The sequence below is a fragment of the Salmo trutta genome, chromosome 2 (assembly GCF_901001165.1).
Source record: "Salmo trutta chromosome 2, fSalTru1.1, whole genome shotgun sequence".
Lineage (NCBI taxonomy): Eukaryota > Metazoa > Chordata > Actinopteri > Salmoniformes > Salmonidae > Salmo > Salmo trutta.
Window position 1 is genome coordinate 48516855 of NC_042958.1, and position 26800 is coordinate 48543654.

A 26800-nucleotide genomic window follows, 5' to 3' on the forward strand; every position below is an offset into this window, starting at 1 on the left:
GACCAGTGAGCTGAGATAAGGCAGGGCTTTACCTAGCAAAGACTTATAGATGACCTGGAGCCAGTGGGTTTGGTGACTAATATGAAGTTGTAGGTAGTATTTGGGGCTTTGGTGACAAAACGGATGGCACTGTGATAGACTACATCCAATTTGCTGAGTTGAGTGTTGGAGGCTATTTTGTAAATGACATCGCTAAAGTCAAGGATCGGTAGGATACTCAGTTTTACGAGGGTATGTTTGGCAGCATGAGTGAAGGACGCTTTGTTGCGAAATAGGAAGCCGATTCTAGATTTAATTTTGGATTGGAGATGCTTAATGTGAGTCTGGAAGGAGAGTTTACAGTCTAACCAGACACCTAGGTGTTTGTAGTTGTCCACATATTCTAAGTCAGAACCGTCCAGAGTAGTGATGCTAGTCGGGCGGGCGAGTGCGGGCAGCAATCAGTTGAAGATTGCTGCAGCCTTCCCTGTAGCTCAGTTGGTTGAGCATGGTGTTTGCAACGCCAGGGTTGTGGGTTCGTTTCCCACGGGGGGCCAGCACAGAAAAACAAAATGTATGAAATGAAATGTATGCATTCACTACTGTAAGTCGCTCTGGATAAGAGCGTCTGCTAAATGACTAAAATGTAAAAAAATGTAAAAAATGTAAGAGCATTCATTTAGTTTTACTAGCATTTAAAAGCAGTTGGAGGCCACGGAAGGAGTGTTGTATGGCATTGAAGCACATTTGGAGGTTTGTTAACCAACGTCCCACCCTAGTCAACAGCCAGTGGAATCCCGTGGCGCGATATTCAAATGCCTTAGAAATGCTATGACTTCAATTTCTCAAACATATGACTATTTTACACCATTTTAAAGACAAGACTCTCGTTAATCTAACCACACTGTCTGATTTCAAAAAGGCTTTACAACGAAAGCAAAACATTAGATTATGTCAGCAGAGTACCCAGCCAGAAATAATCAGACACCCATTTTTCAAGCTAGCATATAATGTCACAAAAACCAAAACCACAGCTAAATGCAGCACTAACCTTTGATGATCTTCATCAGATGACACTCCTAGGACATTATGTTATACAATACATGCATGTTTTGTTCAATCAAGTTCATATTTATATCAAAAACCAGCTTTTTACATTAGCATGTGACTAGCATTCCCACCGAACACTTCCGGTGAATTTACTAAATTACTCACGATAAACGTTCACAAAAAACATAACAATTATTTTAAGAATTATAGATACAGAACTCCTTTATGCAATCGCGGTGTCAGATTTTAAAATAGCTTTTCGGTGAAAGCACATTTAGCAAAATTCTGAGTAGATAGCCCGGCCATCACAGGCTAGCTATTTTGACACCCACCAAGTTTGGTACTCACCAAACTCAGATTTACTTTAAGAAAAATTGGATTACCTTTGCTGTTCTTCGTCAGAATGCACTCCCAGGACTTCTACTTCAATAACAAATATTGGTTTGGTTCCAAATAATCCATAGTTATATCCAAATAGCGGCGTTTTGTTCGTGCGTTCAAGACACTATCCAAAGGGTAAAGAAGGGTGACGCGCCCGGCGCGTTTCGTGACAAAAAAATTCAAAATATTCCATTACCGTACTTCGAAGCATGTCAAACGCTGTTTAAAATCAATTTTTATGCGATTTTTCTCGTAAAAAAGCGATAATATTCCGACCGGGAGTCATTGTTTTCGTTCAAAGACTGAAAATGGACACGCGCGCCAGTCTCGTTGTTCTCAGATCGACCACTTACCAAATGCGCTACTGTTTTTCAGCCATGGCATGCAAAGTCATCATTCAACGTTCTGGCGCCTTCTGAGAGCCTATGGGAGCGTTAGAAAATGTCACGTTACAGCAGAGATCCTTTGTTTAGGATAGAGATGTCAAAGAAGGCCAAGAAATGGTCAGAGAGGGCGCTTCCTGTTTGGAATCTTCTCAGGTTTTGGCCTGCCAAATGAGTTCTGTTATACTCACAGACACCATTCAAACAGTTTTAGAAACGTTAGGGTGTTTTCTATCCAAATGAAACAATTATATGCATATTCTAGTTATTGGGCAGGAGTAGTAACCAGATTAAATCGGGTACGTTTTTTATCCGGCCGTGCAAATACTGCCCCCTATCCCCAACAGGTTAACACAGTGTCCAAAGAAGGGCCAGATGTATACAGAATGGGGTCGTCTGCGTAGAGGTGGATCAGGGAATCACCAGCAGCAAGAGCGACATCATTGATATATACAGAGAAAAGAGTCGGCCTGAGTTTTGAACCCTGTGGCACCCCCAGAGACTGCCAGAGGTCCAGACAACAGGCCCTCCGATTTGACACACTGAACTCTATCTGAGAAGTAGTTGGTGAACCAGGCGAGGCAGTCATTTGAGAAACCAAGGCTATTGAGTCTGCCGATAAGAATGTGGTGATTGACAGAGTCGAAAGCCTGGACCAGGTCGATGAAGATGGCTGAACAGTACTGTCTTTTATCAATGGCGGTTATGATATCGTTTAGGACCTTGAGCGTGGCTGAGGTGCACCAATGACCAGCTCGTAAATCAGATTGCATAGTGGAGAAGGTACGGTGAGATTCGAAATGGTCAGTGACCTGTTTGTTAACTTGGCTTTTGAAGATTTTAGAAAGGCAGGGCAGGATGGATATAGGTCTATAACATTTTGGGTCTAGACTGTCTCCCCTTTGAAGAGGAGGATGACCGCGGCAGCTTTCCAATCTTTGGGGATCTCAGACGATACGAAAGTGAGGTTGAACAGGCTAGTAATAGGGGTTGCAACAGTTTCGGCTGATAATTTTAGAAAGATAGGTTCCAGATTGTCTCGCCCAGCTGATTTGTAGGAATCTAGATTTTGCAGCTCTTTCAGAACATCAGCTGTCTGGATTTGGGTGAAGGAGAAGCGGGGGGGGCTTGGGCGTGTTGCTGCGGGGGGTGCAGAGCTGTTGGCCGGGGTAGCGGTAGCCAGGTGGAAAGCATGGCCAGCCATAGAAAAATCCTTATTGAAATGATCCATTATCGTAGATCTATTGGTGGTGACAGTATTTCCAAGCCTCAGTGCAGTGGGCAGCTGGGAGGAGGTGCTCTTCTTCTCCATGGACTTTACGGTGTCCCAAAGCTTTTTGGAATTAGTGCTACAGGATGCAAATTTCTGTTTGAAAAAGCTAGCCTTAGCTTTCCTAACTGACTGTGCATATTGGTTCCTGACTTTCCTGAAAAGTTGCATATTGCGGGGTCTATTCAATGCTAATGTAGTACGCCACAGGATGCTTTTGTGCTGTTTAAGGACAGTCAGGTCTGGAGTGAACCAAGGGCTATATCTGTTCTTAGTTCTATATTTTTTGAATGGGCATGCTTATTTAAGATGGTGAGGAAAGCACTTTTAAAGAGCAACTAGGCATCCTCTACTGACGGGATGAGGTCAATATCCTTCCAAGATACCTGGGCCAGGTCGGTTAGGAAGGCCTGCTCGCTGAAGTGTTTATTGGAGCGTTTGACAGTGATGAGGGATGGTCGTTTGACCACGGATCCATTACGGACGCAGGCAATGAGGCAGTGATCGCTGAGATTGTGGTTGAAGACAGCAGAGGTGTATTTAGAGGGCAAGTTGGTCAGAATGATATCTATGAGGGTGTCCGTGGTTACAGATTTAGGGTAATACCTGGTAGGTTCATTGATCATTTGTGTGAGATTGAGGGCATCTAGCTTAGATTCTAGGATGGCCGGGGCGTTAAGCATATCCCAGTTTAGGTCACCTAGCAGCACGAGCTCTGAAGATAGATGGGGGGCAATCAATTCACATATGGTGTTCAGGGCACAGCTGGGGGCTGAGGGGGGTCTAACAAGCGGCAACTGACTTATTTCTGGAAAGGTGGATTTTTAAAAGTAGAAGCTCAAACTGTTTGGGCACAGACCTGGATAGTATGACAAAACTCTGCAGGCTGTCCTCTGCAGTGGATTGCAACTCCGCCACCATTGGCAGTTCTATCTTGTCGGAAAATGTAATTGGGGATGGAAATATCAGAATTTTTGGTGGCCTTCCTAAGCCAAGTGTATGACCTACTGGAGGCAGGACAGGTAGGTGTATGGCCTACTGGAGGGAGGACAGGTAGGTGTATGGCCTACTGGAGGGAGGACAGGTAGGTGTATGGCCTACTGGAGGGAGGACAGGTAGGTGTATGGCCTACTGGAGGGAGGACAGGTAGGTGTATGGCCTACTGGAGGGAGGACAGGTAGGTGTATGGCCTACTGGAGGGAGGACAGGTAGGTGTATGGCCTACTGGAGGGAGGACCGGTAGGTGTATGGCCTACTGGAGGGAGGACCGGTAGGTGTATGGCCTACTGGAGGGAGGACCGGTAGGTGTATGGCCTACTGGAGGGAGGACCGGTAGGTGTATGGCCTACTGGAGGGAGGACCGGTAGGTGTATGGCCTACTGGAGGGAGGACCGGTAGGTGTATGGCCTACTGGAATTGGGCTGGGTATGAGATAAACACTGGTTTCCAGGTAGTACATTTCCTCTCTTGCCAATGCCTGAGCTTCGTTCAATGCCAGCTGCCAGGCAAGCAGCATTCTGCAGTTGTTGGTAAATGTTCCACAATGTTCTGCTGGAGAGCAGAGTCCTCCAGTGAGAGAATAACATCAACATGTAGGAAAAGACCAGCAGATCATCTCACAGTGGTCAGCACTCTGTCACAGTCCACAATCCTCCTCTCTCGACAGTCTCTCTGACTCTGGTCCATCGTTTCCCTCAGAAATAAGTTTGCGTTCCTATGTAGACATTATGCACAGATCTAGGATTAGTGTATCCTCCCCAAATCTTAGTCCGATCCGTAAGGGAGAAGTCTGCCAAATTTAGTGAAGTGAACATAACTCTTGTTGGGTAGGTGTTGGGGCAGGTGAGGGTGTGGCTGACTGACTGAGTGAACAGTTCAGCACCATATAGCGTTGCCTCAGGGTGTGAACACACCCTAACACCCCTCTATCTAGTGAATCAGTGATGATGAATCACTATCTGGATATCCCTCACCTCAGGCTGCATCTAACACCAGCACACACACACACACACACAGGAAGGGGACTGTTTGACTCGGGGCCCATGCGGAGCCAGGGTTTAGTCTGTCTTGTGTTTAGTACAGTGAGGGAAAAAAGTATTTGATCCCCTGCTGATTTTGTACATTGGCCCACTGACAAAGAAATTATCAGTCTATAATTTTAATGGTAGGTTTATTTGAACAGTGAGAGACAGAATAACAACAAAAAAATCCAGAAAAACGCATGTCAAAAATGTTGAGATCTTGCATGGAGCCCCAGGCTGAGGGAGATTGACAGTTCTTTTGTGTTTGTTCCATTTGCGAATAATCGCACCAAGCTGCTTGGTGATGGTCTGTAGCCCATTCCAGCCTTGTGTAGGTCTACAATCTTGTCCCTGACATCCTTGGAGAGATCTTTGGTCTTGGCCATGGTGGAGAGTTTGGAATCTGATTGATTGATTGTTTCTGTGGACAGGTGTCTTTTATGCAGGTAACAAGCTAAGATTAGGAGCACTCCCTTTAAGAGTGTGCTCCTAATCTCAGCTCGTTACCTGTATAAAAGACACCTGGGAGCCAGAAATCTTTCTGATTGAGAGGGGGTCAAATACTTATTTCCCTCATTAAAATGCAAATCAATTTATAACATTTTTGACATGCGTTTTTCTGGATTTTTTTGTTGTTATTCTGTCTCTCACTGTTCAAATAAACCTACCATTAAAATTATAGACTGATCATTTCTTTGTCAATGGGCAAACGTACAAAATCAGCAGGGGATCAAATACTTTTTTCTGACTGTTCTGAGTACTGTAGATACAGTAGTGCCATTACATTCCAATCCTCCATCTTGTCCGTTTAAGGATAATTTACCATAGTGGATCCCCCAGGCTCCAGTTGACTGGCCCGGCTCCTTGGTTACCAAATATTTCCCTGAGGTATTAGGAACTTGTAGTAGGAACTTTCCTAGTGGGGATTTGATTCCTATGTTACCTATCAGATATGTTGGTTTTCTGTCAACAGGTGAAGATCCAGAAGCTGTATGAGAAGAATCTACATGGAGACTTTGACACAAACAACCACATTCAGAGGAAAAAAGAGTTCAGGAATCCCAGGTACACACACACACACAGATTCCTAGAGTTATGATCCTATCGATGATACACATGTTGCTTTTCCAGATACATTTGCTGACATGTCTTTGTGTCTATCCAGTATCTATGAGAAACTCATCCAGTTCTGTGGCATAGATGAACTGGGAACCAACTACCCTAAAGACATGTTTGATCCTCACGGCTGGTCAGAGGACTCTTACTATGAGGCACTGGGTAAGGAGGTCATTGGTGCGTTGGTGGCTGTATGTGCTTGCCAGTCAGTCCTATCAACTGAACAGTTTCCGTTCTCTCCCTGCAGCCAAAGCTCAGAAAGTAGAGATGGATAAACTGGAGAAAGCCAAGAAGGACAGGACGAAGGTGAGGACCACAGGCGTTTTAGTTGACTTGAAGAGGCCACCCGAGGTAATGTAAATTACAATACACACATTTTCAACCCCCCTCACAAAACTAACCCGTGCCTTCCTCTAACCACATGCTCAATCTCTGTTATACCTGTACAGAGAAAATAGCTTTTCCAACACTGTACGTTTACTGTGCTCCTGTTTCACTAATCACAGACAGGGCTGTTCTGTAATCAGTGTGCGTCAGGGGCATGTTGCCACAGACTGCCTGTACTTTATGTTCAAGTATCCTGCCAAGCGATTAAGTGTCACCACAACAGCCAGTCAGCACCGCCCAGCCCTCTGCAGTACGAGTGTGATAGTGTTTTGTCTTCTCTCTCCTAGATTGAGTTTGTGACGGCCACTAAGAAGGGCAGCAACCCCACCAACGCAGCAGTTCCCACAACCAATACTGCTGCTAGTACAGTTACAGGTACACACAACTACAGCGCCTTCAGAAAGTAATCATACCCCTTGACTCATTCCACATTTTGTTGTTACAGCCCCCACACTATAGAAACATTATCTTCCCTGATTTTTAGTGTGACCTTCCTAAAAGAGAAAAAAACGTAAGATTATATCTGGTTCCCGGTTCTCTCCCTTTCACTATTTCTTTCAAGTTCAATTCAAAGGGCTTTATTTACATGGTGAAACGTATGTTAACATTGCCAAAGCAAGTGAAATAGAAAATAAAAGTGAAATAAACTATAAAAACTTAACAGTAAACATTACACTCACAGAAGTTCCAAAAATAATAAAGACATTACAAATTTCATATTATGTGTGTATATATATACAGTGTTGTAATGATCTGCAATAGTTAAAGTCAAAACGGAAAAATAAATTAACATAAATATGGGTTGTATTTACAATGGTGTCTGTTCTTCACTGGTTGCCCTTTTCTTGTGGCAACAGGTCACAAATCTTGCTGCTGTGATGGAACACTGGTATTTCACCCAATAGATATGGGAGTTTATCAAATTGTATTTGTTTTCAAATTCTTTGTGGATCTGTGTAATCTGAGGGAAATATGTGTCTCTAATATGGTCATACATTTGGCAGGAGGAAGTGCAGCTCAGTTTCTACCTCATTTTTCTACCTCGCTCTCCCTCTCTCCCGCTCGCGCGCGCGCTCTCCCTCTCTCCCCGCGCGCGCGCTCTCCCCTCTCTCCCGCGCGCGCGCCTCTCCCTCTCTCCCGCGCCTCTCCCTCTCTCCCCCGCCCGCGCGCGCGCTCTCCCTCTCTCCCGCGCGCGCGCTCTCCCCTCTCTCCCGCTCCGCGCTCGCGCTCTCTCTCCCGCTCTCGCTCTCTCTCCCGCTCTCGCTCTCTCTCTCGCTCTCGCTCTCTCTCCCGCTCTCGCTCTCTCTCCCGCTCTCGCTCTCTCTCCCGCTCTCGCTCTCTCTCCCGCTCTCGCTCTCTCCCGTTCTCGCTCTCTCTCGCTCTCTCCCGTTCTCGATCTCGCTCTCTCTCGCTCTCTCCCGTTCTCGATCTCGCTCTCTCCCGTTCTCGATCTCGCTCTCTCTCCCGATCTCGCTCTCTCTCCCGATCTCGCTCTCTCTCCCGATCTCGCTCTCTCCCGTTCTCGCTCTCCCTATCCTCTCTTTCTCACCCGTCCTCTCTCTCTCCCTCACCAGAAGCTCAGAAGAGGAAGAGTAAGTGGGACTCTGCGGTGCCCGTGACCCTGGCCCAGCCTGCCCTGCTCACTACCACGGCAACCCTGCCAGCGGTTGTCTCCGTGACAACCACCGCCAGCGGAACCAAGACCACCGTAATCTCTGCCGTAGGCACCATCCTGAAGAAAGCCAAGTAGTGAACAGGGAGGAAGTGTGTGTGTTTTGGATGGATGAGAGGAAAGATGAGAGGATGGATGAGAACGTGTGTAAGCGAGAGAAGTGTGTTGGTGTGTATGGTCCTGTATGACTGTATTGCTATGAGAGAGAATGTCTTCCGACAATATGGAATATTTCTATATTCATCTAGCCATACAAGACTTCTGCATCTCTCCTTCTGTCTCTGGGATGTTTGGTCTATATCATATGGTCAAAGGACTCCATCCTGTCTCTGGGATGTTTGGTCTATATCATATGGTCAAAGGACTCCATCCTGCCTCTGGGATGTTTGGTCTATATCATATGGTCAAAGGACTCCATCCTGACTCTGGGATGTTTGGTCTATATCATATGGTCAAAGGACTCCATCCTGACTCTGGGATGTTTGGTCTATATCATATGGTCAAAGGACTCCATCCTGTCTCTGAGATGTTTGGTCTATATCATATGGTCAAAGGACTCCATCCTGTCTCTGGGATGTTTGGTCTACAGGATATGATCAAAGGACTCCATCCTGACTTGAGATTTAATAAGACTCTTTGTCTGTACATTTTTATTTATATCAATGTGAGATTCCTCTTTCATCCAGCTCACCAGTCAGCACCCTGTTGAAGTTATGCATTGATCTGTTTGTGTTTCTGTCAGCTAGAAACTGGGTTTAGATGTTAGCTGAAGACTGTCCATTGGGAAAAACATCCTACCTAGGAAGTAACCTAGTTATGGCATAAGTTACTAGTCTCATGTCTGAAACTTGAAGTTAGTCTCACTTCCATCCTCCAGTAAAGTGGTTTCTTACACTATCTACCCACCTGTTATGGTAAAGTATATATTTGTATTATTTTTGGCCTCTACAAAAGGATTTCTGTTCTACCCACAGTGTATATATGGGCTGTGTTTTGACCATGTACTGGAATGTGGTCTAGTGAAGATGAAAGGGGAATACTCAGACTGTGGATATTTGCATCAACGTTCCTTGCCTCATTTAATTTAATTTTAAATGGCCTATTCAAAGAGCTTAGGGGGAATCATTTTTACAAATGTACATATATATCGCTGATGATGATGATGATGATGATGATGATGATGATATGGTCAATAAAATAAACGTTATACTGCCTTTTCAATCGGAGTGTGCGCCCGTTCTTGTACACTTGTCTTGGCGTCAATAGCATCTGTCTTTCATACATAATGTAAGATAATAGTATTTTATCATATTTATTTTCATACTGTTCTCTGGATAAATATTTTCAATGTTCTGTCTAGAAATGAAGGGATGGTTCTGTTGTTGTATTCCAGTACTATTGACTTCAGCCACTGGCCTGAATCTGGCTGGAGGAATTCCTGTCTCCTCTCGCTCTCACTCACTCAATCAATCTCACTCAATTCAATTTAAGGGGCTTTATTGGCATGGGAAACATATGTTTACATTGCCAAAGCAAGTGAAATGGATAAACAAAAGTGAAATAAACAATAAAAAGTGAACTCACTCTCTTTTCCTCTCCTTTCCACCCTTCTCTCTCTCTTTCTGGCCACTAGGTATTTGTGTCCAGGTGCATGTTGTGATTTACACCCATTCTTCCCTTCTTCTTGTATCCCTCTATCTCTCCATCTGAGTTCCATCCAGCAGAAACGATAAAACACCGCCTCATTCCGCAGTCTTTTGAAGCACAGCGGGAGGTCATAGTTCAGAAGAGTCGTTCACTAGAGTACGTACCGTTTGAGTTAAAGTTGCCCTAAGGCACAGATCTAGGATCAGCCTACCCTCCACAGATCCCCCAGATCACCATTAGATTTGAGTACTAGTAAGCCTGTAGTAAGCCTTAACCGTATCCTTTAACAGTGTATTGAAGTTGTCACAAGTGGCTGGTTTGTCTTTTGATGAATGAAGAGGGTTTAAGTTATTTTTTGGTTGTAAAGATCAAAGCCTATGTGGTGGTAACCCATCCAGTCCTTTCACCTATCAGTGGGGATTAAGGTTGGCATGAAAGGGAATGAGGACACATCCAAGGTTCCCTCTCATGGCATTTTCAGACAAATCTTGAGACATTGTAATTGAACAAACATTTGTTTCATGTGAATATAGACTGAGGTTCTTGTGTTTTTCAGCTTGTTAGACGTGATGGGGCCCACCACCCAGATATTTCTCTGTCTCAGGAATCAGCTGTGGCTCAGACCACCGACATGCTCTCCTGGATATAATCCCATCCCAGCACCGCTGGCTCAGCTCCCTGAGGTACTCCTGAACTCTAAAACCAGATGAGTGGAGAACTAGAAACAATTTCAGGTTCAGTATGTAATACATCGTTATTCTGCTTGTGCAAAATCAGTTTTAACTACTTTTCTCTTTCTGTCCCCCTCTCTCTGTTATGTCAGTACTGTTGTTTGTGTGTGGGGGGGGGGTCTCTTTCTCTCTAAGTTTCCCTCTCTTTGTCTCCCTGTGTTGTTCGGTTAAGTCCTGTTTTATGGCAGTGTGCTGAGATATATGCCTGCCGGCTGCATTTCATCTGTAGCTTCAGCATAGCAGCCCTACCCAGTACACACTCGCACAAACTATTTTGGCTGATCTGGGCCTGTCCTTGGAATTGTGTGTGTGTGTGTGTGTGTGTGTGTGTTTCTGCACCCAGGTGAGTCAGAGACACACCCAGTGTACAGCTATTAAAGTGCTGAACAGGCATAAACCTCCTCAACACAACAGACCTTCCATCTGGTACACTGACACAGGGTTGACTCAATGTACTCGGTGAATATGAAGTCCAGTAGTCTGAAACATTATCCATGGTGAAAGTTAGATAGCCTGAATTAATTATAGGTTAGTTACTGAAGTCTAACATATTTAGACCAAATGTTCCGAAACACCAAGCACTTATGTAGCCTAGGTTATGTCTTCATGAATTGGTATCCCACTCCCCTGGAAAACAGGCCATATGTCTCATTGGCTGTGTTTGTACCCGTGTTATAGAAAAAAGAGCTGAACAAAGACTACTGAACAGTCGCTTTTATCATGGAAATCCGAGTTTGGCACTGGACAGTATGTTGAACAAATCGCGCGAGTTGAAGTTGGGAAGAATTGGTTGGGGAGAATGTCCAAAAAGTTGAAAACTTTAACATTTTGTATGCACTGACAGTTTGCCTGGATTTAGTGCAATATCTTAGGCTAAATGTCGCTGAAGCCTGTCAACTTCACGAGTATCCGGGAGGCTACCACCAACCGTCGGCAACGAACAACCAACCTTCGTTGCCCTAAGAGGCGCAGCACTTTTGCTCTTGAAGTAAGTTATTTTAGAGTAACATTTAAATGTGTAAAGAGCTGGAACAAATGTGCTTATACGTTAACTTTGATAATTGTTTTATTCTATATCAATTTGCACTATTCAGCAAGCACCTCATTTTAGACAGGAATGGCCCACTAGGCTGTAGTTATTGATTTGTCTGCTGTGTTAAATGTTGCTTTACAGAATGGCATTGCTGCAGGAATTAGGGGTGCTGAATGTTCTGTAGCACCCGCTGAAAAACCTGAATAATAAAAAATGCAAAAACAATTGTTGGAATTTTAAGAGTTGTTGCCCTGTTCCCGTTCTCTTCGACGTCATATTGCCTTTCTAATGGAATCCAGAAAGAACAAAACCCTGTCCTCAAATATTCACACCAAAAAGGTGCAAAGTTATAGACAGACACAACACATCCACATCAAATTAAATATTTATCTTGAACAAATAACATGGAAAATGACCACTTTTTTTGTGCAGTATTAATTTACCATCCTTACAAACCACTTAATGTAAATGTACATGACTGTATTGTACATAGGCAGGTCATCTAGGTTAGTACCTGTAGACTTTCTATCACCATAGACAGAAACAATGACCAATACAGTAACTGAGTACATTGAGACATCAAGTGGTTTGTGATGATGTGGCTCAGTTGGTAGAGCATGGTGCTTGCAATGCTAGGGTTGTGGGTGCGATTCCCACTGGGGACCAGTCTGAAAATGTATCCACTCACTACTTACTGTAAGTTGCTCTGGATAAGAGTGTCTACTAAAAGGGAAAAGGAATGAATAGACCATTTTTTATTTTTCACTTAGAAAATACGTTGCCTTTGTAAAGTATTTAAAGAAACTGGAAAACATATCAAGCAAGTATTTCTATATTCCACCACTATTATCAGCGTTGGGGGGAAAACGCAGCACCTTCCCGCGGCTATGCATCAGCCCCAGTCATTGGTCAGTCTGAATGGTTGCCATGGGGAGTGCCATCCGCAGTGGTCATTTCAACAACCAGGACTGTCAGAATACGGGTGTCACATAGCATTTAGAACCAGTTCCAAAACACATGCGTATTGGTTAGGAATCTCTCTGAGAACTGAAATACAATTAGTGTATATACACTGCTCAAAAAAATAAAGGGAACACTTAAACAACACAATGTAACTCCAAGTCAATCACACTTCTGTGAAATCAAACTGTCCACTTAGGAAGCAACACTGATTGACAATAAATTTCACATGCTGTTGTGCAAATGGAATAGACAACAGGTGGAAATTATAGGCAATTAGCAAGACACCCCCAATAAAGGAGTGGTTCTGCAGGTGGGGACCACAGACCACTTCTCAGTTCTTATGCTTCCTGGCTTATGTTTTGGTCACTTTTGAATGCTGGCGGTGCTTTCACTCTAGTGGTAGCATGAGACGGAGTCAACAACCCACACAAGTGGCTCAGATAGTGCAGCTCATCCAGGATGGCACATCAATGTGAGCTGTGGCAAGAAGGTTTGCTGTGTCTGTCAGCGTAGTGTCCAGAGCATGGAGGCGCTACCAGGAGACAGGCCAGTACATCAGGAGACGTGGAGGAGGCCGTAGGAGGGCAACAACCCAGCAGCAGGACCACTACCTCCGCCTTGTGCAAGGAGGAGCAGGAGAAGCACTGCCAGAGCCCTGCAAAATGACCTCCAGCAGGCCACAAATGTGCATGTGTCTGCTCAAACGGTCAGAAACAGACTCCATGAGGGTGGTATGAGGGCCCGACGTCCACAGGTGGGGGTTGTGCTTACAGCCCAACACCATGCAGGACGTTTGGCATTTGCCAGAAAACACCAAGATTGGCAAATTCGCCACTGGCGCCCTGTGCTCTTCACAGATGAAAGCAGGTTCCCACTGAGCACGTGACAGACGTGACAGAGTCTGGAGACGCCGTGGAGAACGTTCTGCTGCCTGTAACATCCTCCAGCATGACCGGTTTGGCGGTGGTGTGGGGTGGCATTTCATGGTGTGGGGTGGCATTTCTTTGGGGGGCCGCACAGCCCTCCATGTGCTCGCCAGAGGTAGCCTGACTGCCATTAGGTACCGAGATGTGATCCTCAGACCACTTGTGAGACCATATGCTTGTGCGGTTGGCCATGGGTTCCTCCTAAGCAAGACAATGCTAGACCTCATGTGGCTGGAGTGTGTCAGCAGTTCCTGCAAGAGGAAGGCATTGATGCTATGGACTGGCCCGCCCGTTCCCCAGACCTGAATCCAATTGAGCACATCTGGGACATCATGTCTCACTCCATCCACCAACGCCACGTTGCACCATAGACTGTCCAGGAGTTGGCGGATGCTTTAGTCCAGGTCTGGGAGGAGATCCCTCAGGAGACCATCCGCCACCTCATCAGTAGCATGCCCAGGCGTTGTAGGGAGGTCATACAGGCACGTGGAGGCCACACACACTACTGAGCCTCATTTTGACTTGTTTTAAGGACATTACATCGAAGTTGGATCAGCCTGTAGTGTGGTTTTCCACTTTAATTTTGAGTGTGACTCCAAATCCAGACCTCCATGGGTTGATAAATTGTATATCCATTGATTATTTTTGTGTGATTTTGTTGTCAGCACATTCAACTATTTAAAGAAAAAAGTATTTAATAAGATTATTTCTTTCATTCAGATCTAGGATGTGTTATTTAAGTGTTCCCTTTATTTTTTTGAGCAGTATATTAAAACGTATTGCTTTATGATGTTTGTTTGGCATTCAACGTCGCATGCGTTTCTAAAGTTGTTTAAAACTCTTTAGAGGTTACAGGTCGTTGGGTTAGGTTGCCTGGCTACCTGTCACTATAACAACATTCCGACATCAAATTCTTTGTTAAGTCACATTGGCCTCCTCTGTTTCTGTACAACAGGCCTCCAGCAGGCCTCCTCTGTTTCTGTACAACAGGCCTCCAGTAGGTCTTCTCCATTTCTGTACAACAGGCCTCTAGCAGGCCTCCTCTGTTTCTGTACAACAGGCCTCCAGCAGGCCTCCTCTGTTTCTGTACAACAGGCCTCTAGCAGGCCTCCTCTGTTTCTGTACAACAGGCCTCCAATAGGTCTCCTCTGTTTCTGTACAACAGGCCTCCAATAGGTCTCCTCTGTTTGTGTACAACAGGCCTCCAGTAGGTCTCCTCTGTTTCTGTACAACAGGCCTCCAGTAGTTCTCCTCTGTTTCTGTACAACAGGCCTCCAGTAGTTCTCCTCTGTTTCTGTACAACAGGCCTCCTGTAGGCCTCCTCTGTTTCTGTGCTGGTGCATTGTGATAGTCGGTCTAATCTTCATGTCAAGATGGTTCGTACAACGCCTGAAAGTAGTAGGTGTACTGGACTGTAGCAAACCTTTTTGTGTGAATGTTTTACCGGTAATGTTCAAGGTTAAGTACACCCGCCTCTCCTACTGTTGTCGACAGTAGAACCTTTTGCGGTTCTAGCCACAGCCTAGAACTCCCTGCCTCTCCCTCAATCAAGAACCAAGGCAAAGTGATGTTTGGATTGGCAACATTGGCAAAAACCGGGGGGGAGGGAGGGAGGGAGGGAGGGAGAGAGGGAGGGAGAGAGAGAGATGTTTTGCAACATGTCTATTTCTCTGGAGAGAACTAAACCATTGTCAGTCCCAAATGTGGTTTATATCGGCAGGATTGTGTTCTGTTTTAATTATGCCCTTTTCAAACAGTCAGTTGGGGAGGAAAATGATATTTTATCACATCTGAGTCATCGTATGCCAGTCAAAAGTCTGGATACAGTACGAGTAGGAACAGGAGTTTGGGGGCACTTTGAGGTCCTGTGCAGCTCCTGTACTCTCTGGTTGCTGAATAAGCCTGTTTGATGTTTGTTCAGTCCTCTGAAGACCACAGAGTCTCGGTCTCCTGAGTCTTAGGACCCCATAGATATACTGCCTTAGTCTTGACCTGGGTCTCCTGGGCTGTGTGGACACTGGACAGTGGCTTCTCCAGTAAGAGCAGATCTAGCCACAGGAGTTGTGTAACCTGTAACAGCTGGTCTGGTCGGGGCAGAGGTCATATCCCCTCCAAGGTGAACAGTAACAGATGCAGACTTCATGTCTGTAGCTCTTTTCAATAGAGCTGTTGGTAATACAATACATTATGTGGTAATATTTACATATACTGTATTCCACAGTGTCATATTTACATATACTGTATTCCACAGTGTGTGAAAGTGTATGCAACTCCACTTTAATACACACAAACCCTGGTCAGGTGTAAAACACACACCCTGGTCAGAATGCGTTAACCCCAGAGAGGGGGTTGGGGTAAACCCCTGAGAGGGGGTTGGGGTAAACCCCTGAGAGGGGGTTGGGGTAAACCCCAGAGAGGGGGTTGGGGTAAACCCCAGAGAGGGGGTTGGGGTAAACCCCAGAGAGGGGGTTGGGGTAAACCCCTGAGAGGGGGTTGGGGTAAACCCCTGAGAGGGGGTTGGGGTAAACCCCTGAGAGGGGGTTTGGGTTAAACCCAGAGAGGGGGTTTGGGTTAAACCCCAGAGAAGGGGTTTGGGTTAAACCCCAGAGAGGGGGTTTGGGTTAAACCCCAGAGAGGGGGTTGGTGTAAACCCCAGAGAGGGGGTTGGGGGTAAACCCCAGAGAGGGGGTTGGCGGTAAACCCCAGAGAGGGGGTTGGCGGTAAACCCCAGAGAGGGGGTTATGGTTAACCCCAGAGAGGGGGTTGGGCTTAAAACCCAGAGAGGGGGTTGGGGTTAAAACCCAGAGAGGGGGTTGGGGTTAAACCCCAGAGAGAGGGTTGGGGTTTGTCAAATTCAAGAATGGTTCTTGCACAGTGGGATATCATGTCATTAATTGGTGTTTATTTGCGATAGAAAGTCCCTGTATACACACACACACACACACACACACACACACACACACACACACACACACACACACACACACACAGGTAGGTATGTGCGAGTCCAATACAACAGTGTTTATAACTCCAGTACCCCCGTACCCCCAACAGTGTTTATAACTCCAGTACCCCCAGTACCCCCAACAGTGTTTATAACTCCAGTCCTCTAGTACCCCCAACAGTGTTTATAACTCCAGTACCCCCAACAGTGTTTATAACTCCAGTACCCCCAGTACCCCCAACAGTGTTTATAACTCCAGTACCCCCGACAGTGTTTATAACTCCAGTACCCCCAGTACCCCCAACAGTGTGTATAACTCCAGTACCCCAACAGTGTTTATAACTCCAGTACCCCCAACAGTGTTTATAACTCCAGTACCCCCAACAGTGTTTATAACTCCAGTACCCCCAACAGTGTTTATAACTCCAGTACCCCCAGTACCCCCAACAGTGTTTATAACTCCAGTACCCCCAACAGTGTTTATAACTCCAGTCCTCTAGTACCCCCAACAGTGTTTATAACTCCAGTACCCCCAACAGTGTTTAGAACTCCAGTACCCCCAACAGTGTTTAGAACTCCAGTACCCCCAACAGTGTTTATAACTCCAGTACCCCCAACAGTGTTTATAACTCCAGTACCCCCAACAGTGTTTATAACTCCAGTCCTCTAGTACCCCCAACAGTGTTTATAACTCCAGTCCTCTAGTACCCCCAACAGTGTTTATAACTCCAGTACCCCCAACAGTGTTTAACTCCAGTACCCCCAGTACCCCCAACAGTGTTTATAACTCCAGTACCCCCAACAGTGTTTATAACTCCAGTACCCCCAACAGTGTTTATAACTCCAGTACCCCCAACAGTGTTTATAACTCCAGTACCCCCAACAGTGTTTATAACTCCAGTACCCCCAACAGTGTTTATAACTCCAGTACCCCCAACAGTGTTTATAACTCCAGTACCCCCAACAGTGTTTATAACTCCAGTCCTCTAGTACCCCCAACAGTGTTTATAACTCCAGTACCCCCAACAGTGTTTATAACTCCAGTACCCCCAACAGTGTTTATAACTCCAGTCCTCTAGTACCCCAACAGTGTTTATAACTCCAGTCCTCTAGTACCCCCAACAGTGTTTATAACTCCAGTCCTCTAATACCCCCAACAGTGTTTATAACTCCAGTCCTCTAGTACCCCAACAGTGTTTATAACTCCAGTCCTCTAGTACCCCCAACAGTGTTTATAACTCCAGTCCTCTAGTACCCCAACAGTGTTTATAACTCCAGTCCTCTAGTACCCCCAACAGTGTTTATAACTCCAGTCCTCTAGTACCCCCAACAGTGTTTATAACTCCAGTCCTCTAGTACCCCCAACAGTGTTTATAACTCCAGTCCTCTAATACCACCAACAGTGTTTATAACTCCAGTCCTCTAGTACCCCCAACAGTGTTTATAACTCCAGTCCTCTAATACCCCCAACAGTGTTTATAACTCCAGTCCTCTAGTACCCCCAACAGTGTTTATAACTCCAGTCCTCTAATACCCCCAACAGTGTTTATAACTCCAGTCCTCTAGTACCCCCAACAGTGTTTATAACTCCAGTCCTCTAATACCCCCAACAGTGTTTATAACTCCAGTCCTCTAATACCCCCAACAGTACACATTTGTATTGTAGCCCTGGACAAACATACCTGATTCAACTCATTGAGGGCTTGATGATTAGCTGACATGTTAAATCAGGTGTGCGTGTCTGGGGCTGTAATGAAAATATGTGCTGATATGGGGACTGGAGGACTGGAGTTGGGAACCACTGTTGGGGGACTGGAGGCAGTGGCGGTTCTAGACCATTTCAACTGGGGGGGCCAAGCTGGGGCCAGTTGTACTGTTAGAGGGCCAGTTACATTAGACGTTATTGTTGTCATATCGTTTTCTTCACTGCATTGCAGGCATTAGCAGGCAAAATACCATGTCATCATCCTTGCCATTGTCTAATAACGGATGTAAAAAAAGAAGGATAGCAAAAATTTGTTATGTAAAAATAATTTCATACTCCACATTTAGGGGGGCCACAAGGGGGTCCAAAATTGTTGTCACAGGCGCACTGCCACTCCCCCCCCCCCCAAAAACCGCCCCTGACTGGAGGACTGGAGTTGGGAACCACTGTTGGGGTACTGGAGGACTGGAGTTGGGAAACTGTAGTACAGAACTCCAGGTCTTTGTGTACGTGTGACTGTTTCACGTAACCTCCAGGCAGTGTTCTGTTCTCTGACACTCCCAGGCTCAAGCCCACACAGGTAAGCCCAGCCTGGGAGGAATGTAGCCGGGAGGGGGCCTAACACACTCAGAGGTGTGGAGCTTTGAGCGTTAAACACCAGGGGACGAGAGGGTGAGGGAGTTACCCTTACTGTTAGCTACTTACCTAAACTTGAGAGAGAGAGAGTGGGTGCAAGTTAGAGGAGGGATCAAATCTCAGCGCACACACACACACTCGCTGGTTCTCTTTCCCGTCTCTCTCTCGCTCTGTCATTAAGGCTGACAGTCAGCGTACACACAGGCACGCACCTCGCCTCCAGGTTCAAGGGGATAGAAGACGAGCGGAAAAGAAAGAAGGAAAGAAAAAGGGGAAAGTCGAGTCTCTCTCCTGTCATTACTCTCTCAGACGTGGAACTCGGACTTCAAGGCTGGAAGAGGAGGGTTTTTCTCCCACAGACACCGGTGGATACTGACCTTACAGACGAGTGGAGAGTTAAACAAAAGGATTAAGCGATTCCCTTTTTTAAATTTCTTTCTTTTGGGCTTGGATTGGGCAAGGCAGCTGTAAGAGGTTCGTTTGATCCGTAATCTCTTTAACAAGGCTCTAAACTCACTAATTTCTCCCATTGTTTTCACTGATCTACCACTTCTGTTCCAGCCTGCAAGGTTAAGATGATAGTTATCTACTTGAATATTACAAAAGCAGTTTTATTCTATTCATTTTCTATTCGGGTGAGTCCTATTCGGGTGAGTCCTATTGAGATAGAAGTCAGCAAGAGGCATGGGGCAGCGAGCATGCAGACAGCTGTGCATTTATAAGAAAGTTAAAGGATATATCTTGACAATGTCTATGACCTGAGTGTTTTGAATTTGTGTCAGCTACTCAGGTCAAGGGTCAGTAAGTAAGTTAGAGCTGGTGTCTAGCTCCTCTTAATAACATGCTAAGGATAAAGACCAAAATGTGACACAGATGAAAACAGTTCTACAGATGAAATGGACTTACAACAGAGTATGCATCTGCTCTTAGAGAGAGTCATATAGAAGTTTAAGGCCTATACTGATACAAAATCCTTTCATGTTTTTTATTGCTATCAAACCATAGTTTGTAAAAGTTGTTGCATAACAGCATTCTTCTCTTTGCACGTTAACAACTACTATTTAAGAGTCCTACCCTTCCCGCTCTGGTAACATAGACACAGCCAACTAGATTTACAGGGTAATGACAAGGTGCATTGGGACAGTCCAAGACCACGAGGGACTCTCATTCTGATTGCAGAAGAATTAAAAACCACAGACAGACAAAAGGTCACAGACATCTCTCCACTCTGAGACAGCTGTTCCTATTTACCTGCCTGTGCTTAGATGGATTGATGGTGTGGTAATTAAGTAGCTGTTTTTCTACGGGGCTGACTGAATAGTTGGGTTGATTTACCTAGGTCTCCCCGGCTGTGCCCCCTGTCACTGACGTGACGACCCCTATTGATGTCATAACGGCTAGGTCCCCTCCCTCCGTTGGAATGTTCACCTGGTCTCCGGGCAGATTATTGAGCTGGGACCACAACCAGCAACCACTCTCTTTTTTTCTGTCTTTACATCGTGAATCTATATTTTTTTACGGCTGTATTTCACTAGTGTTGTTTATTTGGATCCTATTAGCTGTTAGTCGTAATTTCCTGCGATCCAGATATTTAGTAATTTAGACCAACGGTGAGTTCAAGCAGAACTTTGTTTTTCCAAACTCTTAGTATTTGAACTTTCTCCATGAGAAGTCTGACTGTACATGTTCTTCTTTGATGTGTTTAATAGTAGTTAACAGATAACCTTTAGGGGCCTCATATTTCTTCTCACAGTGAAGATATCATTTGTCCTGTTTTTCTCTCTTAACTGGCTCAACCTAGTCAGGGATTTAATGTGATAGGTAAACACACCTGTACTATACTACAGTAAGTGTTCCTGCTCCGCTGTCCTGCTCTGTTGCCCTGCTCTGCTGTCCTGCTCTGCTGTCCTGCTCTGCTGTCCTGCTCTGTTGCCCTGCTCTGCTGTCCTGCTCTGTTGCCCTGCTCTGCTGACCTGCTCTGTTGTCCTGCTCTGTTGTCCTGCTCTGTTGTCCTGCTCTGCTGTCCTGCTCTGCTGCTCAGCTGCCCTGCTCTGTTGCCCTGCTCTGTTGCCCTGCTCTGCTGTCCTGCTCTGCTTCACTCTGCTGTCCTGCTCTGCTGTCCTGCTCAGCCGCCCTGTTGCCCTGCTCTGTTGCCCTGCACTGTTGCCCTGCTCTGTTGCCCTGCTCTGTTGCCCTGCTCTGTTGCCCTGCTCTGTTGCCCTGCTCTGTTGCCCTGCTCTGTTGCTCTGCTCTGTTGCCCTGCTCTGTTACCCTGCTCTGTTGCCCTGCTCTGTTGCCCTGCTCTGTTGCCCTGCTCTGTTGCCCTGCTCTGTTGCCCTGCTCTGTTGCCCTGCTCTGCTGTCCTGCTCTGCTGTCCTGCTCTGCTGTCCTGCTCTGTTGCCCTGCTCTGCTGTCCTGCTCTGTTGCCCTGCTCTGCTGTCCTGCTCTGTTGTCCTGCTCTGTTGTCCTGCTCTGTTGTCCTGCTCTGCTGTCCTGCTCTGCTGCTCAGCTGCCCTGCTCTGTTGCCCTGCTCTGCTGTCCTGCTCTGCTGCTCAGCTGCTCTGCTGTCCTGCTCTGCTGTCCTGCTCAGCCGCCCTGTTGCCCTGCTCTGTTGCCCTGCTCTGTTGCCCTGCTCTGTTGCCCTGCTCTGTTGCCCTGCTCTGTTGCCCTGCTCTGTTGCTCTGCTCTGTTGCCCTGCTCTGTTGCCCTGCTCTGTTGCCCTGCTCTGTTGCCCTGCTCTGTTGCCCTGCTCTGCTGCCCTGCTCTGCTGCCCTGCTCTGTTGCCCTGCTCTGTTTTGGGGATGTGAAATTCCTGCTGGGTGAGCCAATGGTCAAAATACATTTAAAAAATAATAATTCTCCATAAAACCCTCTTCCTCCTCTGACTCAATTACTAGGATATCCTGTGCCACCAACTGTCAGCATCAGTGGCGGTTGGAGCCGTTTAAGATGAGGGAGGATGATTTTTTTTTTTTATGAACATGGCCTTATTTCTATTACAGCATATTGAATGAAGGCCATTCATATTCCATTCACCCAGCTCAATGTAACATTATTAGGATTAGGCTACTACATGATACTCTAATGTTCCCTATACCCACGATGAGGTTGCTACAACCTAGCCCATTAATGAAGGTTTACAATGTAGGTGCACTCAGATCGAGAGAAATTTGAGTAATCAAGGTGACAGTGACATATTTAATTCCGCCTTGCACACTCTTGCCTGCATCTAGCTGATCTAGGGTGTAGTCATTAGTCTAACAGTTGCAAACAAGAGTTTCTATTCATTTGCTTCCGTTTAAGAAATCTTTTTCAACAGAATTGGTGCAATGAATACACACCTGATCACCCGTAAACACAGTTCACTTTCGTAGCAGCCACATACAAACAGCTTATTGTACATATAATTCCTTCTCGCATCTATCTACGCACTCTCCTCCTTTCACCTTTTCCCTTCCCTTGTGGACTTCAGTGCATAACACATCAGCTGTCTGTGACAAGGCGGAAAAAACCTTCCAAAGCAAACCTTCATATTATTACCGCTAACCACTACACACAGCCTACATCGTTGTCACTTCATAGTCAGCATAGCTACTAGAACTAACATGTTAGTAAACCATGCAGTACAGTATACAGTCAGCAGCAAGCAGTTCAGCAGTTACACCAGCAGGCCCTGGTGGCAATAAATGAATCAGACCAGAAGCTTACCTTGACTTGGAAGAGTTCCAGTGTTGGATAGCCGTAGCCAGCTAGCTAACATAGCATCCCTCTTTGTTTGAGTAGGCTAAACTAGCTAGCTGCATTTAATGCTAAGTAAGTGAAAGTGAAAAATATATATATCTCTTTCTTGCTTTCTTTAATTTTCAAAACTGTTCAACTATTGGTTTTCTCTCTCTTTGAGTCAACTACTCACCACATTAATGCACTGCAGTGCTAGCTAGATGTAGCTTATGCTTTCAGTACTAGATTAATTCTCTGATCCTTTGATTGGGTGGACAACATGTCAGTTCATGCTTCAAGAGCTCTGATAGGTTGAGGACGTCCTCCGGAAGTTGTCATAATTACTGTGTAAGTCTATGGAAGGGGATGAGAACCATGAGCCTCCTAGCGTTTGTATTGAAGTCAATGTACCCAGAGGAGAATGGAAGCTAGCTGTCCTCCAGCTACACCATGGTGCTACTCTACAGAGTGCTGTTGAAGCTACTGTAGACCTTCATTGCAAAACAGTGTGTTTTAATCAAATATTTTGTGACGTGAATATATTTAGTATAGTTTTCTCAAAAACAATAACTTTTTAAATGTTTCAATATTTTTTTTTTTAAATGAATCACTGAGGAGGATAATCCTCCCCTTCCTCCTCTGAGGAGCCTCCACTGGTCAGCATTTACTTAAAATGTAAGATTCTCTGTGGAGAAAAATCAGTGTGGCATCAGAATCACCTTTATTTGCCAAATACATTTGCATGTATGTGAATTTAACCTGGTTTAATGGTGCTGCCACAAACAGAATATAGACAGACAAATATACGGACAATATGTACAGTATAGACTCAGAATTTACACAATCCACACACAGTATGAACACTGAAGCTAAACACGACAGACTACATTATAACACTATAGCTTCATTATAACGTATGAATGTAGAGAAGTATGAATAAAATAAACAATTACAGGATAATGTGCGATGGGGAAATATGAATCTGATTTATCTATATATATATATATACTACTGCATTAGACTGTAGCTCTTTGCGCACAACATTTGCATAAAACATGTCTTGATGTCTGGAGGAACATTCCCCCAAAGTACAGTGAGCTCCAAAAGTATTGGGACAGTGTCACATTTTTAGTTGTTTTGGCACTGTACTCCATTGCTTTGGATTTGAAATTATAAAATGACTATGAGGTTAAAGTGCAGACTGTGTCAGCTTTCATTTGAGGGTATTTCCAATCATATCGGGTGACCCGTTTACAAATTACAACACTTTTTGTACATAGTCCCCTCATTTAAGGGACCAAAAGTATCGGGTGAATTTCCTAGCACGTAATGATTACATCAAGTTTGGTTTGTGACTCTATTTATTGTTAATCAGAATATAGTATGTTTCTAAACACTACATTAATGCTAACATGGTTACGGATAATCCTGAATGAATCGTGAATAATGATGAGTGAGAAAGTTAGACGCACATAATATCATAACCCCCCCCCAAAAAAAAGCTAACTTCCCCTGTTATTGTAATATTGAGAGGTTAGAATGTCTTGAGGGTGTGATATTTGTGCGTCTAACTTATTATTCACAATTCATTCACAGGACTATCTGTAATCCTGGTAACATCCACATGAGTGTAGAAGTGTTTAAAAACATTTTCTATTCTTATTTACAATAAGTGACTCCAATACATTATTTACCATTAAAAAATACATTCAAACACAACCAAAGCAAACAGCAAATGCATCCAACAACTTTGTAGAGTCACAAGTTTGATGTAATCATTGTGTTCTAGGAATATGGGAAAACACTAAACTTCGGACTACTTTAATACACATATAAGTGAATATGTCCCAGTACTTTCGGTTCCCTAAAATGGGGGGATTATATTCAAAAAGTGCTGTTATTTCTAAACAGTTCACCCAATGTGGATGAAAATACTCTCAAATTTTAACCTAATTTTAACCTCATAATTTTAACCTAATTTTAACCTCATAATTTTAACCTCATAATCATTGTATCATTTCAAATCCAAAGTGTTGGAATACAGAGCCCCAAAAAACTAATGTCACTGTCCCAATACTTTTGGAGCTCACTGTATCTCAGTCACACTTCAGTGCTTTACCCATCTGTTGTCTCTGTGTTCTGTAGGAGTGTAAGGTCTGTGGGAAGGCCACAGAGAGAACAGAGCCAGGTGGTTTGGGTAACACCATCATATTTCTGTAGAGGAATACCCAGGTGCTGAGGTCGCTGGGGGGAAATTACAATGCAGGAGGCTGATAACGCAGCACAGGAGGCAATACTGGAGGCTGAAATTGATGAGATTGATGAGACTCTTTGAGTCAGCTTGATGATACTCTGACCTCTCCAAGTAGAAGCTGTTTAAGGCGCACAGATCGAGGACCAACTGACTTCTCCAACGGAGTGGAAACACAAGACTGACCATCGATCAAGGGGAAACTTTAACCTACTCCTACCTCACCTGGTCATGAGTGTATTCATCCCGTGGTGAAGGTTGAAAGCTCATGACCTGTGTATGTGTTGCAGGGGGAGATGGGGAGATGGACGTTACATCTCTTGGTGGGGGTTGAAAGCTCATGACCTGTGTATGTGTTGCAGGGGGGAGATGGGGAGATGGACGTTACATCTCGTGGTGAAGGTTGAAAGCTCATGACCTGTGTATGTGTTGCAGGGGGGAGATGGGGAGATGGACGTTACATCTCGTGGTGAAGGTTGAAAGCTCATGACCTGTGTATGTGTTGCAGGGGGGAGATGGGGAGATGGACGTTACATCTCGTGGTGAAGGTTGAAAGCTCATGACCTGTGTATGTGTTGCAGGGGGGAGATGGGGAGATGGACGTTACATCTCTTGGTGGGGGTTGAAAGCTCATGACCTGTGTATGTGTTGCAGGGGGGAGATGGGGAGATGGACGTTACATCTCTTGGTGAAGGTTGAAAGCTCATGACCTGTGTATGTGTTGCAGGGGGGAGATGGGGAGATGGACGTTACATCTCTTGGTGGGGGTTGAAAGCTCATGACCTGTGTATGTGTTGCAGGGGGGAGATGGGGAGATGGACGTTACATCTCTTGGTGGGGGTTGTACTTGCTGTCCTCACGGCGAGTAGCTACGCTGAAAAAGGTGAGAATAATTTTAATGAATCAAGTGATTTTTACATAGTGTTATTGCAGTGTGGACTTGGGATATTTTAATATGTCAGTAGACACCATCTAGTTCATGCGGCTGAGTCATCTTTACTGAGAATCCAAACTGGAATTCTAGAGTCATACTACAAGGAATAGCTTCATGTTTCTGATGATTCTCTGTCCTGTAGTAAACCACTGTCTGGCTGCAAGGGCTAACACCTGTTCAGCATGTATCCAGTCAGGGAAGGGCTGTGCCTACTGCCCAGACGAGGTGAGAAGAAACTATTACTCCAGTTGCCTTCAGACACAGCTTAACCCCCACACACACACAGACACATTTAGCGGTAAACACCAACGCGACCCGTGTGTTTGTGTTAACATACAGATCTTTGATGGACCCCGCTGTGACCTTCTGGAGAACATCATAGACCACGGCTGTACTGGCGCGGTGACGGCGGAAGGCAGTCTGTCAATGGAGAAAGTACGTTTTGTCATCACAGTAATCCTTACTACATGGATTCATTAGTCTAGTCATCTGGTTACCACTGTAATATCATCATCATCGTTTGGCTGCAGTACATTCGACCACAAGCGTCCCTCCAGTTGTTACAGTCACAAGCTTTTTGCTGAGGTTGGAGCACCGGTCACTCCTAAAGTTTACCATGTTGCCATGTTATAGACATGACTCACTCTTCCCTCTCTCTCCCTCCATCCTTCCATCTCTCTCCCTCCATCCCTCTATCTCCATCCCTCCTATCTCTCTCTCCATCCCTCTATCTCTCTCTCCATCCCTCTCTCTCCATCTCTCTCCCTCATCCCTCCATCTCTCTCCCTCCATCTCTCTCCCTCATCCCTCTCTCTCTCTCTCTCCCTCCATCCCTCTCTCTCTCTCTCCCTCCATCCCTCTCTCTCTCCCTCCATCCCTCTCTCTCTCCCTCCATCCCTCTCTCCCTCCCTCCATCCCTCTCTCTCTCTCTCTCCCTCATCCCTCTATCTCTCTCTCCTTCCATCTCGCTCCCTCCATCCCTCTCTCCTTCCATCTCGCTCCCTCCATCCCTCTCTCCTTCCATCTCGCTCCCTCCATCCCTCTATCTTGC

The 26800-nt window shown here is 45.3% G+C and overlaps 2 protein-coding genes across 7 annotated transcripts in view; both read left to right on the forward strand.

Annotated features, from left to right (window-relative positions):
• LOC115156236 (SAP30-binding protein) overlaps positions 1 to 9480 on the forward strand; it is a 30521-nt gene extending 21041 nt beyond the window's left edge. For 2 of the 4 annotated variants that reach the window (XM_029703675.1, XM_029703681.1), the window contains exons 6-10: positions 6058 to 6149; positions 6250 to 6362; positions 6448 to 6551; positions 6875 to 6962; positions 8162 to 9480. In XM_029703675.1, the coding sequence (XP_029559535.1) occupies positions 6058 to 6149; positions 6250 to 6362; positions 6448 to 6551; positions 6875 to 6962; positions 8162 to 8337 (573 nt within the window). In that variant the 3' untranslated portion in view covers positions 8338 to 9480. The remainder of the gene's footprint in view (positions 1 to 6057; positions 6150 to 6249; positions 6363 to 6447; positions 6552 to 6874; positions 6963 to 8161) is intronic. The other 2 variants (XM_029703690.1, XM_029703699.1) reach the window with 1 other exon arrangement.
• A 9385-nt stretch (positions 9481 to 18865) lies between these two features.
• LOC115156260 (integrin beta-4) overlaps positions 18866 to 26800 on the forward strand; it is a 34462-nt gene continuing 26527 nt past the window's right edge. Inside the window, exons 1-4 of one of the 3 annotated variants that reach the window (XM_029703729.1) lie at positions 18866 to 19318; positions 25616 to 25698; positions 25892 to 25974; positions 26089 to 26184. In XM_029703729.1, coding sequence (XP_029559589.1) covers positions 25623 to 25698; positions 25892 to 25974; positions 26089 to 26184 — 255 coding nt within the window. In that variant the 5' untranslated portion in view covers positions 18866 to 19318; positions 25616 to 25622. Of the gene's footprint in view, positions 19319 to 25075; positions 25093 to 25615; positions 25699 to 25891; positions 25975 to 26088; positions 26185 to 26800 lie in introns of those variants that run through there. The other 2 variants (XM_029703734.1, XM_029703722.1) reach the window with 2 other exon arrangements.